The 14,498-nt window shown below is 46.1% G+C and overlaps 1 protein-coding gene across 1 annotated transcript in view; it reads left to right on the forward strand.

Moving 5' to 3' along the window:
* The first annotated feature begins 5,363 nt into the window (after nucleotides 1-5,363).
* SLC18A1 (solute carrier family 18 member A1) overlaps nucleotides 5,364-14,498 on the forward strand; it is a 33,975-nt gene continuing 24,840 nt past the window's right edge. The window contains exons 1-3 of the mRNA XM_028708733.2: nucleotides 5,364-7,718; nucleotides 11,639-11,832; nucleotides 12,861-13,227. Of these exons, the coding sequence (XP_028564566.2) occupies nucleotides 11,694-11,832; nucleotides 12,861-13,227 (506 nt within the window). The 5' untranslated portion in view covers nucleotides 5,364-7,718; nucleotides 11,639-11,693. The remainder of the gene's footprint in view (nucleotides 7,719-11,638; nucleotides 11,833-12,860; nucleotides 13,228-14,498) is intronic.

The following is a 14,498-nucleotide window of genomic DNA, read 5'->3' on the forward strand; positions in this document are numbered from 1 at the left end:
TAGAGACAGAGGTGTCTACTGGATGCCTCCCATGGTGACTTCAAAATGACTGCCTTTTCATTCTGGAGGTTGGAAAGCTGCTGACCCCTTTCAGCCTGCAGCTGGGCCCATGCAAGGCTGCTCCCCCAAATGGGTAACCAGAGACCGAATCTTACTCTTCCGCACACATTCCCACCTGTCTGCTGCACAGTTGCCTAGAATTCTACTGCTTGGGGTGGAAGTTCACTTTATTCACTGGTTGCTAGAAAAGAGGTGCGTCTAAAGCTGGTGATGCAAAAGGAAATTAGCTTCCTACTTAGAAACGTCACTGCCAGGCAGAGTAAGCAACGCTGAGCTACATGGGGAAATAATCTGACCTTGGGAAACGATAGGCTCCCATGTTTCCCAGAGCCAGGAAAAGTGGTGCATTCTTGCTATTTCCCTAAAATTAATTGTCAATTTATTGAGGAAGGGGTGTTCCCATTTGATAAGTTTTAAAGTAATAAAACACGGTCCACTTTGCTCTGCACGTGCTCAGAGGTGCTGTCAGTAGGCCAGCCAACAGCATCCATGCAGCAGAAGTCTTGTATATAGCAGCTGAAACCTGGACAGGGACACTGTGGCCCAGATAGCCAGCTCTGCTTCACTTCCTGCTGTGTATTACTCCCAGGTCCCACAGCACTTCCTCTGTCTGAGCCATCTGCTGTGGTCAGAATGCAGCAGGGTAGGATAAGATGCCACTTCCTTTCAGGCAAAGCAAGCTAAATTTGGCCTCACCATTCAAACTAGGGGCAGCCTTGTGGCGAAAAGCTACACTTCCAGGTTTCTAGTCCCTGCCATCTGCCTTCCGGACACCTATCTCACCCGCTCCCTGTTTCTGCCTCCTGCATAGTCCTTCAGCTGCATGCAACTGTCAGGTCATGGCTACAAACTCCTTTGCAGGTTCCCATCTCTGCTCCACACCACCTGCAGCTGTTGCAATTCGACCTCGATACGACTCCAGCACATGCCGTGGGACAGGTGGTGTTCTTAGGGTTGCCGTTTTAAAAGCAGTAGCTGTCAGGAGCTAGAGTCAAGCATTAGGTCAGCTATCAAAGAAAAGCACGGTGTCAGTGAAGTTAACTCCTTATTCGAGAAACCGAAACGGCACAGGCCTAGTGGTCCCAGCAACTCTTCCCAGTAGGTCTTGCTCCAACAAAGCAGTTGCGAGGAGGTCCCTGCCTTCCCAGAACTTCCTAAGGCTCCTCCTCTCCAGGGTCTTTCCCAAGCAGTCACAAACTGCTTGCACACAGCCCCTCTCTGCTCTGACCTATTCAGGGTGTGGGGTGTGGAGCTGGTCCCAGAAGGAAGGGGAAATTCCCTGGCTTCTTCAGCGGTCTGCCTCCCCATCCATCTTGGCCTGCCTCCTCTCCAGCCTCTGATTCTGGACTGCTCTCTCCCTGCTTACTAAACCCTGTTAACCCTTCAGCTTCCAACCCCTCCTCCTTCCAGTCTTCTCCCTCTTCTCCCTCAGACCACTCATCGTCATCCCACCTCCAGTCACCTGACTCTGAGCCTTCTGGATGGAAAACTTCAGTTCGCCATATTCAGGCATTCTCCCCGAGGTTTCAGAAACTTTGAATGCCGACGTTAGGAAGCGTCAGGCACTCCCCAAGCTATCCTTGGGGAAACAGAGACTTAAAGTTGCAGCAAGTTGGGTGTGACAACTAGAGGTGAGTCAGAAACGAATGTGGACAGCAGACAGTAGGGTTTGGCAGGCAGCCCTGTACGAAGGCAGTCGCCCTGCTGCACTGGTTTGGCTACATTAGCTGGCAGCCAGTTAACCCTAACACACAAACATTTCTCTTTCCAGACAGTCACAGTTCAGAAGGCACTTCAGTTCCTTACTTTCCGAAGTCCATCTGTGCAATATAAGGGCTTATGCAGTACACATGACTCTTTCTCCTCTCTTTCCAGGAACGGTCTGTGATTTAAAGCTCCATCCCCCACCCCTTTTTGCTCGGGAGCTTTCCCTGCAAAAACTCGCTCTTTAAAGCTCAATCGTAAAGCAAACAGCAATCTGAGTAAAAACTGAATTGACATTTGCTCTGATCCAGATTTAAAGAGCGGGGTTTTGTGGGGAAAGCTCAGGGCAAAACAAAGCAGAAACCATGCTCACACATGGTGTGTTAAAGCACAGATCAGTGCCTGGAAAGAGCGGGGCCAAAGGTAAATGTGGATAAGGAAAACCTAAAAATAAAAGCCCACCTGTAAAAAGGTGTGCAGGTACATCCCACATGGGAAGCAAGCAAGGGCTGTGTCACTGCTGCATCTCATGGACCCAAGAACAGAATTTATGTTTTGTGTGTGTGTTGAGCAGTTATGCAGAGTGGGTATTCCCTGGCCATAGTCAATAATTTAGTGAGCAGAATAATAATTGCTCTGCAGACACAAAACAGAGAATGCAGCCATTAAAAGGAGAGCCAGTGTGTTTTCACCCTGCAGTCTCTGCACTGCAGAGGGTTGGACTACATTCCAATTCTCTGATCCTCCAACCTTTATTCTTCCTTTGGAGCATGTGCCCTGAATGAAGTGCTGGTTTTTGAACTTGCTTTTGATCCACCCCCACCGCAAGCTTCAGGTATACAGCATGTTTATCCAGTTACGGTTCATTCCATTGGAAGGGCTCTCAGTGGAATAGCCTCTGCTTTGCCTGCAGGTTCAACCTTCGCTGGCATCTCCAGGCAGGGCTGAGAAAGATTCCTGGCCTGAAACCCAGGAGAGCTCATCATACTGAGCTAGACGGACCAGTACAGGGAGGCAACTTCCTGTGTTCAGCGCCTTTTTAAAGAGAAACAAACTGGATGTCTGGGAAGAAGTCGAAACAGTGCTCTGTGCAAGAAGGTATGTGTGGTTTGCTGACTGCCACAAAGGCCTGCCAATCAACACTCTACAGCTTGATGGGGGTTGAGAAAGGGCTTCGTAAGAAAGGCCAACCAATCATCACTCTGCGCAGCCGGATGGAGAGGGAGGCGGCTTAGGGTTGCCACAGTTGCCGGCTAGCTGTTGAGATTCTGCACAGCTGGATCCTGCCGAGGACAGAAAGAAATGGTTGGTTCTACAGTGGTACCTCGGGTTACATACGCTTCAGGTTACAGACTCCGCTAACTCAGAAATAGTACCTCAGGTTAAGAGCTTTGCTTCATGATAAGAACAGAAATCGTGCTCCGGCGGCGCGGCGGCAGCAGGAGGCCCCTTTAGCTAAAGTGGAGCTTCAGGTTAAGAACAGTTTCAGGTTAAGAACGGACCTCGGGAACGAATTAAGTACTTAACCTGAGGTACCACTATATTTTGAAGGCTGGAAGCCCAGAAAGGAACAATGGCAGCACCATACATTTGTGGGCAGCCTTTCTTGACTAGTCTGCCCTTCAAGAGTCAAGGTTGGGTTCTTACTGTCCCACCTGAAAAAAAATAAAATCTGTGTATGGTAACTAAAATTCTGCAACCTGTACCCCATCTGTAAATTAAGAAAATGCTTATGACTTCCCCTTGTTTTGCATCGGCTATTCTGCTAATCGTGGGAAGGGACACGGAAGCAGTTCAAGCCCCTTACCCCCCAACCCACAATGGGAAAGTTTTATTTTAAGGGGGGCGGGGGAGACAAGAAAGCTGAGTTTTCTGCAACAGCCCCTTCCTTCCTTCCTTCCTTCTTGAAATCAATGCAACTTCTTTTTGTAAAACAATGGAATCGCCTGAAGAGAGATGAGCGCCGCACCCCATAGTCGCCTTTAACTGGACTTAATCCGTCCAGGGCTCCTTCACCTTTAGCTTATTATTCATAATAATTGGCTACTAATGTCCAGTTAAAAATTCCATAAATGCACACATCTATTTACGAGATCATAGCCGGAAGGCACCGGTTCCCCCTCCCTTCTCCCCACCTGCCTCCCGGCGCCGCTACTCACTGAGCTGAGACACGACTCCGTTCACCATCCCTCGAATGGCCCGCAGCGCTACTGCGCAGGCGCTCATATAGGCGCTCCTCGCCGGGCTCTGCCCTCCCTCCCTCCTTCTCCGGCCCCGCCCCTCCCGCGAGCCGGCGGGGAGAACCCGGAAGTAGCGGGAGGGAGAAGGAGCTGGCCAGGGTGCTGAGCGGAGGCGGGAGGGGAGAAGGGGGATCTGTTTTCAGCCAGAGCTCCACGGGGAGCGCCTGGGATCTAAACCCTGGACCTGAATATATATACATATCATATATTATCATAGAGCTTGGCAGTGCTCCTGAGCATGTGCAGTGTGCTAGCTCCACTCTGCTGAATCAATCAATGACTCCATCAATTTGTTTCAGTCACTGACCAGAGTGAATTCCACTCTGCTGTGTACTACATTTGCTAAAGAGGAGCCCTTCCCATGCAAGAATCTTTGTCTCCTCTGGAGAATATTGAGTGCAATTCCCCCTAATAATAATAATAATAATAATAATAATAATAATAATAATTTATTTATACCCCGCCCATCTGGGCGGCTTCCAACAAAACACTAAAATACAATAACCTATTAACATTAAAAGCTTCCCAGATGGGTGGGATATAAATGATATTACTACAACAACAACAACCTGCTTGGGAACAGGGTGAAGATTTTGGAAAAATGTGTTTGGTTTTTTTTGCCTCCAGTTTCAACTGCAACCATTGAAAGGTTCTGAATCTATCTCGTAGAAAAGGGATGGGGAACATGTGACTCATCTGATGTTGTTGGACTACAACTCCCATCGTTCTGGACCCTGGCCACACAGATACCCCATCCACGCAGCAGAGAGTAGGAATGTGTCCTATTGACCCCAATATTGTTTGCTAAAGATATGCCCTTCACATGCGATACTCCCTGGAGAATATTGAGTGAAATTCCCTCACTGCTTGGGAACAGGGTGAAGAATTTGAAGAAACAGTTTTTGTGATATGTGCTGTTGACCCCAATGTAGTTTCTGACTTCTTTGGCAAGTGCTTTGACACATGACACTAAAGGGCACACCCAATTCTAGCTTGAGCTACACGTTCTGTATGTGAATGTTATTAAGGCAGCATAGATTTATTAGAAGAGCTTCCGTGTCAAAGGGCATGTGTGCCAGGAAGTCTTGAGCTACGACGTCTCTCATATTAGATTTTCGTCCTTGGATGCCTGTTCCCCCCTCCACAAAACACTTTATTTATTACCATTTTTTGGCAGCAACATAAAAAACCAGCATAAGTACAAAACACACAGTGTAATTTTGTAATTTTGTATGGTAACAGTAATATTGACTTACAAGATTGATGTAACTATATCCACCAAAGCATACAGAAAGAAACTTTAATGATGCAAACAGTGATTTTGGTCTTCTTTCCTCTCCACAATGCCCTTGAATGCAGGCTTCTCAAGGAGAGAAATCCAGCTTCTTTACCCTACCAAACAATACAATACTTTTAGTGCACCCCTATTTTGCAAATGATCCTACCTGCTTTACTTAATTCACCCCCCCCCCTTCACAGCCCTTCACAATGGCAGATAGAATGCAGCCTTCAAAGTACAGTGTTTTCAGAAGCTGCTCCAATTATAGTAGGTTGTTTGTTCTCCGGAGGCTTATCATCCAGTTGTGATTGGTATCTAATCCAATATTTGAGTAATAAAGGCTGCAGTGGGAGATAGCAGTTACAGGCTACTGCCCTTGTTATGGTTCACGCAGACAATTCTTGCACAAGATAAATGTTGCTATTTGTTTATTCCTTCAGAAGAGTAGAGACTTGGGTCCTTTGGCAACCATTAATTCGCTATGCAATATGTATACATATTTGTCTATCATCTTTTGCACTGTGGGCACATCTCTTTCTCCACCGCACTGCAGGATATTGCATTCTCATTGTGGGGATATTGCATTTTCAAAACTCTCAGAAAGTAATATTTCTCACTGGAGAAAATGTGACATCAACTGTTGGTACTGTGATCTAAGTGTGGGAAAATGACAGTGTTTCACCAGAACCAACTGAGTGTTTTTGTGTGTGTGCTACTTAACTAGTAATGAGCAGCATCATGGGTGGTATTCAACTAAGTTTTACTCAGAGTAGTGCCATTGAAATCAATGGAAATGATTGTTCATTAATTTCAGTGGGTCAGGACAGGCCATACACCATCCAAAACTCTGTCCTTCCACAAAGGGCTGTGGCCAGAAGCAACGGCGGAGCATGACTCCAACACACCTTGGACGGGAGAGGGCGGGGCAAGCATCAGAGAACAAAGGCATCGCGCAGCCAACCCCCCCCCCCCCTGGAGCAACCCCAGCCCAAAGCGGAGGCTGTTGCGCCCTTCTGGCAGCCCCCTCCCCAGATCCAAGCCTTGCAAGGCTGCTTGGTGTGGGGACATGGCATAAACGAAAGTCACCTGGCTTGGTTGCTTTGCTTGTGTTTTGAAAGACACTCGCTGCTGTAGGGCGCCTGTTTGTGCATGTTGTGTTTTCCTGCAGAAGGTTCTGCTTCCAAGTTCGCCCCTGCCCCACATCTCCAGTGGGATGGAGTCAGGCTTTGCCCCCCACCCAGCTCCCCAAGCCAGTGCCAGCTGCTCCCAGTTCAGGATGGTAGTGCCAGGAGGCGGGCGTGCAGTGCGCTCGGAGTCGAGCGCTGGCACTGGGGAAGTGGTGTCCCCGCCTCCCAGCTGGTTAGCTATTTTGTCACCCCCCTCACTGATGACACCCGGAGCAGACTGCACCTCCTGCACCCCCTTCCTACGCCACTGGCCAGAAGGGCTTAGAAGGAACACCCAGGGGCTGCTGCTACCCTCTTGCATCGACTGCCTGAGACGATCGCATCACTTTGCCTAATGGTAGGACTGGCCCTGAGTACATGGGTAAGAGAGGTTGCATTGGAGATAGGGGAGAAGTTTGGTTGTTTGCATTTAAAGGCAAACCCATCAATCTTCACTTTCTGAAACAATGCAATGCATATATTAGGAGAAATTTGCACTAAACTGCTGGTGATTTTCCATGAGGACTTTAAAACAATACAAAGTAAGAGAGAAAAATGAGAAACTGAGAGAAACTAAAAACACCAATTCTCCCATCCTTAGATCCATGTGTGCTGTTGTGCTGGACTTGAAGACTTTAGGACTCTCCTTTTTGGCCCTAAATGGCACTTTTCCTGGGCCACATTGTTGCTTGGATATTGCCGTCTTCTAGTATATGGGCTTCTCTGTCAGAAGTGGGTTTGAGCTGATGGATGGTGTCTTAGAAAAAAAAAAGGGATGCGTTGGAATATCTCCCAGCTCCCTTCGGTTCAGTGATCTTGCTGGGAATATTCTGATGGGAGACCTAGAGGAGGAAGCCTGTATTGGGAAAAGTGATGGAGTCCATTGAAGGCGAGCAACAACCTTTTATCACATGGAGAAGGGGCCTGCATTGTTCACCTTCACTGGGCTGTGACAACAGAGCACATGCGTCTAAGAGATAAATCCTGATAATTAAAAAAAAAGAGCTGTGGATTTCAGGTGCCTCAGTACAGCAGATAATCTCTGCAGCCCTTTCCAGTCCACACCCTGTTCCCCTGCCTCTGACGCAAACGCAGCTGACAGATTGAATGGAGCATATTGGAACTTCCATTTGCATCTTCCTGGACAAGGGATCCTCATATCCTCCCCAGATAAAAGGCTTTAATAAATTTACCAGGAAGGACACTTTCAAAGCACTGTGCCGCCATCAGCACCATGGAGAGGAGTGGACTGTGATGCACTCGGCAATGGTAAGGAAAAGGACTCTCCCTTTCTTACTTCTGGGCAACAAGTTGGAGACGGATGCAGGGAACTAGAGTTTCAAATCCTATCTTTGATAGCAGGAAAGACAGACAGGCAGATGATTTAGACTGTAATCTGAAGCTTGATTATTAGTGATTAAGCCCCACTGAATTCAGTGAGAAGGACCTCTTGACATAAAATAACTAGAAAGTTACATGCTATTTGGATAATCATATGGTTCCTTAAACCGGAACACCGTTTTCATTTTTTTAAAAAAAAAAAACAGGTAGCTTAGATGCGCTGCTCCATTAGAAAAAGAACTTAAAAGATACAATAGGAAATAACCTTTAATGGGACTGCCAAAATGTCACAGAAATATCAGGCAAGGCTGTGAGTTCTCCTGGACTCTTCTTCACACTTGATGTTAATCAAAACAAGGTGCAGCGGGAGGAAAAAGTAGAATATGATGTTAAAGCCCCAGAGGCTACAGTTTATTAGAGTCTTTATGATGGAGTTCAGGAAGAATTGTACAGATTTAATTACATTTGACTCTGCTAGGTGCTAAAAAGATTTCAGAGTTACTTCTAGACAACCTGTTTATTGAGCATTTTTTTGCACAAAATCTGCGAGCAGATTTTATGATAATGGATATTTATTGAGTATTGATTCTGATTTGTTTGTGGGGGAGGCTATCTGATGCCATATCAAGCCATTATTATCCCACACTTTTCCATACATCTTCCTGTCACTTACTACAAAAGTCTGATTTATGTGTGCATGTGAAAGTGGGTTTGTTGCACAACAGTGCCAAATCAACTTTAATTTTGCACCCTGAATTTCCTGGTGTGCAACTGAACCCTAACAGCAAAATATCAACTGTCCAAAAATGAGTCGGAAAACATCCCACGTTGCAATGAAGACTACTAGGACAAAGCAGCAATAATAAATATCCACTCATTGTTATTTTTTAAAATATGAAATAAAGCAATGAGGTTTTGCCCCCCAGAAGTCTTTTCATAAGACTGTAATCAGTTTGAAGCAATAGGTGGATATCTTTGACAGATAAATTGAACAGGGGATAAAAATAGCTGGTGTTTGGATATTAAAAAGTTCTGCTGTGTTGATTGATGAAGCCAAAAAAGGAGGATACTCTGAACATGAAAAATTGCTGTGGATAATACAATGAAATAGGAATATATGCACAACTTTACAAACAAAGGTTCACTGGGAATGCAGCTCACCCCCCTGGAAAATAAGGGTTATCCATCTTAATGGTCTTTTAACTTTTATAGACTTGTTATAATTTCTATGCTATTATAAGTCTGAAATGTATTACTGATGTCTCTGCCCCCCCCCTTTTGCCTCTGCTTTCATGCCTGCATTCTGTGATGATTTTGTTCTAAGCTTGATTTTCCATTTTAATGTAAAAATATATAAAAATCTACCTACCTATCGAGAAAGATAGAAAAAACAGATAAACAGATTTTTAAAATCCACTAGTTTGCTATGGAGAATAGCACTGCAACCAATTACTCTCAAGAAGCTTTCAGCTAAAGCAGGGCTTTGGGGTGTACACCCACTACCCAACAGACAATACCTTTGTCTGGTTTTGTTTCCCCATGTCTACTACCACAAGTGCCATTTTCCTTTTCCTTTTTCTGTCTGGGCTTTCTTTCTCCCCAGCCATCACAGCCAATTCCTTGATTATATTTTCCTCCCCCACTTCCACAGACAATTCAGTGCCCCTTGGATGGAAAAGTACTGGGAAGGGGGTGCATTCTGCCCATGAAAACATTCCCAAAACTTGGTTCTGCCTTTTAGTTCTCTCCCTGGGCCCTTCTTCCCAGTGAATGTATGTGTGAATGAGCCCAGGATCCACCCATCACCAGCTACTGACTGCCACATCCTCTGGCCCGCAGTCCCAATTGCCCATCCACTGTATGGTGGCAAAAGGGCTGCCTACCCCTGGATTGCAGCCTTGTTGGTGCAATGTGAACAATGGGTTAAATTGCACAGTGCTTGGTCTCATGTCTTGAGGAGCACACCCCCCACGTCTGGAGGCTCTGAGACAAGGGTGCCAGGTACAAATGGGTTGCCATAGCAACACCAGCGAGGTTGAGTGCACGACCTGCTGAGCCATTCCCCTCCCATTAGTTCAGGGGATATGTCTGTGCATAGAGAGATGGGTGTAATAGTCTCTTTCATCATGTCCTGAGGCTGCCCTGTTTGCGTGTCATGGTCTGACTCTGAATCTGTGAGAGTCGGGGAAAGAAGCTGTGGGTTTCATACAGCAGTGTTAGCTAGCATGTTGGTAGTGTTAGCAGATCTATCTGTACATATGCATCTTTACTTCGAAGACCAGGAGAATTGTATGTAGTAGTAAGTAGACTTTAGCTTTGTCTTGAGCCTGGAGCCAATAAACACTTTGAAACTTTGAAGGTAGCTCTCCAGTCCTTTATGTCTGGTCCTTTCCCCCAGGCTACACACCCCTCTCTGAAGACCATGCCCCCACACTGACCCTGCTATGCACCTTCCTTGACATTTTTGCCTGGCTGAAAAGGATATACCAAGAGCTCTGGCCAAAAGTTTCAATATAAGGAATAATTCCTACTCGAGAGTTGAAAAGAAAAACGTGTATATTCTGCTAAGAATAACAGTTTGAGGCTAATAGTAAATTTAAACACAACGTGTAAGTACGAAGTTTTAAGGTAATAGTAAATTTAGATACAACGTTTAAGTGCAAAAATAATGTAGTTTCAAATATGCAGTGATATAGTATAAAGGTACATAAAATACCAGTACACAACAATTGTTTTATACAAGTCTCAATGGCAGTCAAAAAGAGTCCATATTATATATCAAATAGGGCCAAAAAGGAGTATCCGGAGTGTGAATCAGATGACGACTTAGTAATGGTGACCAGGACAGGGCCCTGTTTCGGAGTAAACGCCTTCTTCAGCTCGGTTTTTTGAGGACTATAAATCTGTTGGAAGTCTATATCATTTAATTCTTTTATGTTTCTTTTTCGACATGCGTCTTAGATAATTGGATCCAAGTTTTCTTGCGTTTCTCTGTGTTTCAGTGTATTTCCAACAAGAACTCTCATTTTTGCCTGGCTGGCAGGTTTCCTCTGATAAGGCTTCTTGCTAGCCTGGATGCAGAATGGGACTCTCTGCATGCAAAGAGTGTGTGTGTGTGTGTGTGTGTGTGTGTGTGTGTGTGTGTAGAAACCAGTCTACTGCATGAAGATAACGTTCGCTTCCATTGCTCCACCCATTTTTACCCCAGAAGCTAGCTCAGGAGGAAATGTGGTCCTCAGGCTGAAAAAGGTTTCCTAGCGTTTAGGCTTTGAAATCAATGCAACTTAGTCCGACACTCTTTTTATGGACTCTTATATTTGCAAATGGGATGCGGGTGGCGCTGTGGGTTAAACCACAGAGCCTAGGACTTGCCGATCAGAAGGTCGGCAGTTCGAATCCCCGCAACGGGGTGAGCTCCCGTTGCTCAGTCCCTGCTCCTGCTAACCTAGCAGTTTGAAAGCACGTCAAAGTGCAAGTAAATAAATAGGTACCGTTCTGGCGGGAAGGTAAATGGTGTTTCCGTGCGGTGCTCTGATTTGCCAGAAGTGGCTTAGTCATGCTGGCCACATGACCCGGAAGCTGTACACCGGCTCCGTTGGCCAATAAAGCGAGATGAGCACCGCAACCCCAGAGTCGGCCACGACTGGACCCAATGGTCAGGGGTCCCTTTACCCTTTACTTTATATTTGCAAATAAACCACCCCAAATTGAAAGATGAATAAATATGAGCATGGAAACCCGTTATACAGCAAGTGCTTTTCGAGCACTGGGAACTTATCCTCCTGGTTGGTCTTCTGAAGCCGAAGCGTTTGGATAGAGGTTTTGCAACATTTCCCCCCCTCTTACAGCTACCTGGGGACTGAGAGCCCCGAGAAGCAGGCGAAGAAGTGCACCTTGAAGCTGATGGCGCTGCTTTCCCCAAGGTTGCCAATGGATTGTGCCCCATGGAGCTGGTTAAAGGAGGGGAGGGAATCCCGGAAGTTAGTGCTGCTGGTTGTGTTTGTTGCCCTGCTGGTTGACAACATGCTGCTGACAGTTGTGGGTAGGTGGCACATTGCTTTGTCTTCTCTCTCCTCTGAGCTGTGTTAATGCTGACAGACAGGGCGGGATCCAGGCCAGCGTCTTGCAGCTGACCTCCTCCAGTAATCTCCCTCCCATAATACGGCCATTGAGCTCACTTGGCTCCATTCGTGCAGTCAGTTGGATGGCACCATTTAAATTTCCCACTTTTATGTCTGGCAAGTGACCCTTGAGTGGTTGCCTAGAATCATAGAGTTGGAAGGGACCCCGAGGGTCATCTAGTCCAACCCCTGCAATGCAGGAATCTCAATAAGCGGTCCTCATTCTGTTTGAAACCACACCGTACCCTGCTTAGCTTTGCAAAGCAGTTTTATTGCTGATCCTCACTGGGAGGTGAATGTGGTCCCCCACCCATCCCTTAGAGTCACAATAGCAGCATGTCTGCTTCCTATCAAACAGTCCTTTCGTTATTATATTATATTATTATATTATATTATATTATATTATATTATTATATTATATTATATTATATTATATTATATTAATGTTGTTGTTGTTGTTGTTATATTGAGACTTTCTCATAAGTTTTGATTCAAGGAAGCTTGCAACACTTAAAAACAACATTATAAAATACAAAGTAATAGAAACAAACTAGTTAAAAACAAGAGTTAAAATACATCCAAACACAGATTAGAATCGACGTTAAATTACAGTTTGCCCTGGCAGCAAGCCTGGTCATTAGCACCACCTGTGCCTTAGTTTTCAGAGGCCTGAATAGAAAGGTATTAGCCTGCCAATGGGAGAATAAAAAAGAGAGAACCCACCTCATCTCTCTTGGGAGGGAATTCTGCAATATGAGAGCAGCCACAGGAAAGGCTCTCTCTCAGGTCACCACCAGCCACGCTTCTGATGTTGATGGGACCGAGAGAAGGGTTGAATGGGACGTCTCTGTAGGAGGAGCTTCATGCCTGTCTTCTTATCCGGCTGCTCTGCTTTGCGTCTTGCCCACTAGAAGTGCAATATCTAACCTCTCGATGGACTTCCTTTCAGTGCCGATCATTCCTTCCTTCCTGTTTGCCACCTACAAAAGCGGAAACCACTCTTCTCTTCAGACCACAGCGATGACGACTGCTGCCCTCTCCTCGACAGCTCCCTATGCTTCAGGGCTCTCTCGAGATGACGAAACCGCAGTGCTCACCTTGGACTCTCATGCTCATCCCCCTGTGGTCCACGCAAACGAGACCCAAGACAGAAATCTTGTCCCTCACCTTCCCACGACCACTTTGGCGCCGAGTAACAGTTGTACAGATGGGGTGGACTTTCTGTCCAAAGAGAACGTTCGCGTTGGGCTGCTCTTTGCCTCGAAAGCCACGGTGCAGCTCTTAGTCAACCCATTTGTGGGACCTTTAACCAACAGGTACGTTTTTTCGTCAAAAAACGAAACCAAAAAGGCTGTTATTCCCCTTACTTTTGTGTACGCAAGGAACCACAGACAGCAGCTCCCTGTCACAAACAGAATTGCAAAGGTGCCAAGCAAACTATAGCACTGAGGGCTGAGGGTGTGATTTCACACCCTGATCTGAGAGGTCCCTCAGCAAAGTGTCCTCTGTGGTGCCCTACTAAATTTGCTGGGCTCCTGGCTTTTGGGTTATTCAGTGTCAGGAGGTGGGGAGTAGTGGGGTGCTATGAGCTCCTACTTTAAATTTTCCACCGTGCCCCAAAGTATGCAACATTGTGGTGCGTGCTGACAAACTATCAGTCTGGGCTCCATTTTAATTTTCTGCAATATCACAGAGTGGCACTATGCTGGGCATTTTGGGGCATGGTGGGAAATATTCAGTGATACCTGTTGCCTCATCTAAGGGAGAGACATGGCAGGTGTCAGCATTGGTGGGCTCTTTTAGGGTAGACGGAGCGCACTTGTCATTGTAGGTTTACTTAATACATGAATCATTTGCCACAATAAAATTCCCAAAGCACTTAAGAAGACGGTCACACCCACAACATACATTTAAAGCAGTAGCAGAGGAAGCCACTCAGGTGCCACCCATAGGGGCAGGACGCTCAGTGGGGCCTCCGAGGAGTCCTGCCTGCCTCCTCCCACTCAGCCGCCCTACAACTGAGGCGGAGGCAGCAGGCGGACTGTCTGGGGCAGCGTGGAGCCTGTGGGCACCCAAGCCACCGCGTCGCTCCCAGGAGAGACGTATGGCTGGGGCACACTGCAGGCCCCGCGGTGAGTGCATCTTGTCACTCCCCTCAGTGGTGACACCCGGGGCGGTCCGCACCCACCGCACCCCCTTCCTCCGCCCCTGATTTAAAGCACATGTATTATTATTATTATTATTATTATTATTATTATTATTATTATTATTAATTTTCACCAAAAAGAATCAATAAACATTTCCACTTTACAAATTTTCTCGTTTTTTTGGACTTCCATCAGCCATTCTGACAATCATACGAATTAAACTTTTTAGTTACACATTTTCTTCATTTCCTATTGCCTTTTAACAAAACCATCCACACCTGTTTTTCCTTCTTACAATATTTCTTAAGTTTTTACAGAGCTTTTTTTAAATGCCGCAAACGTTATTTCATTGTCACTTAAACCTCCCCAATACTCAACTAATTTTCCCCAGTCCTCGATAAACTTTTGATCTCGTTGGTATCTGATCTTCCCTGTCATTT

The sequence above is a fragment of the Podarcis muralis genome, chromosome 15 (assembly GCF_964188315.1).
Source record: "Podarcis muralis chromosome 15, rPodMur119.hap1.1, whole genome shotgun sequence".
In the NCBI taxonomy this organism is placed as follows: domain Eukaryota; kingdom Metazoa; phylum Chordata; class Lepidosauria; order Squamata; family Lacertidae; genus Podarcis; species Podarcis muralis.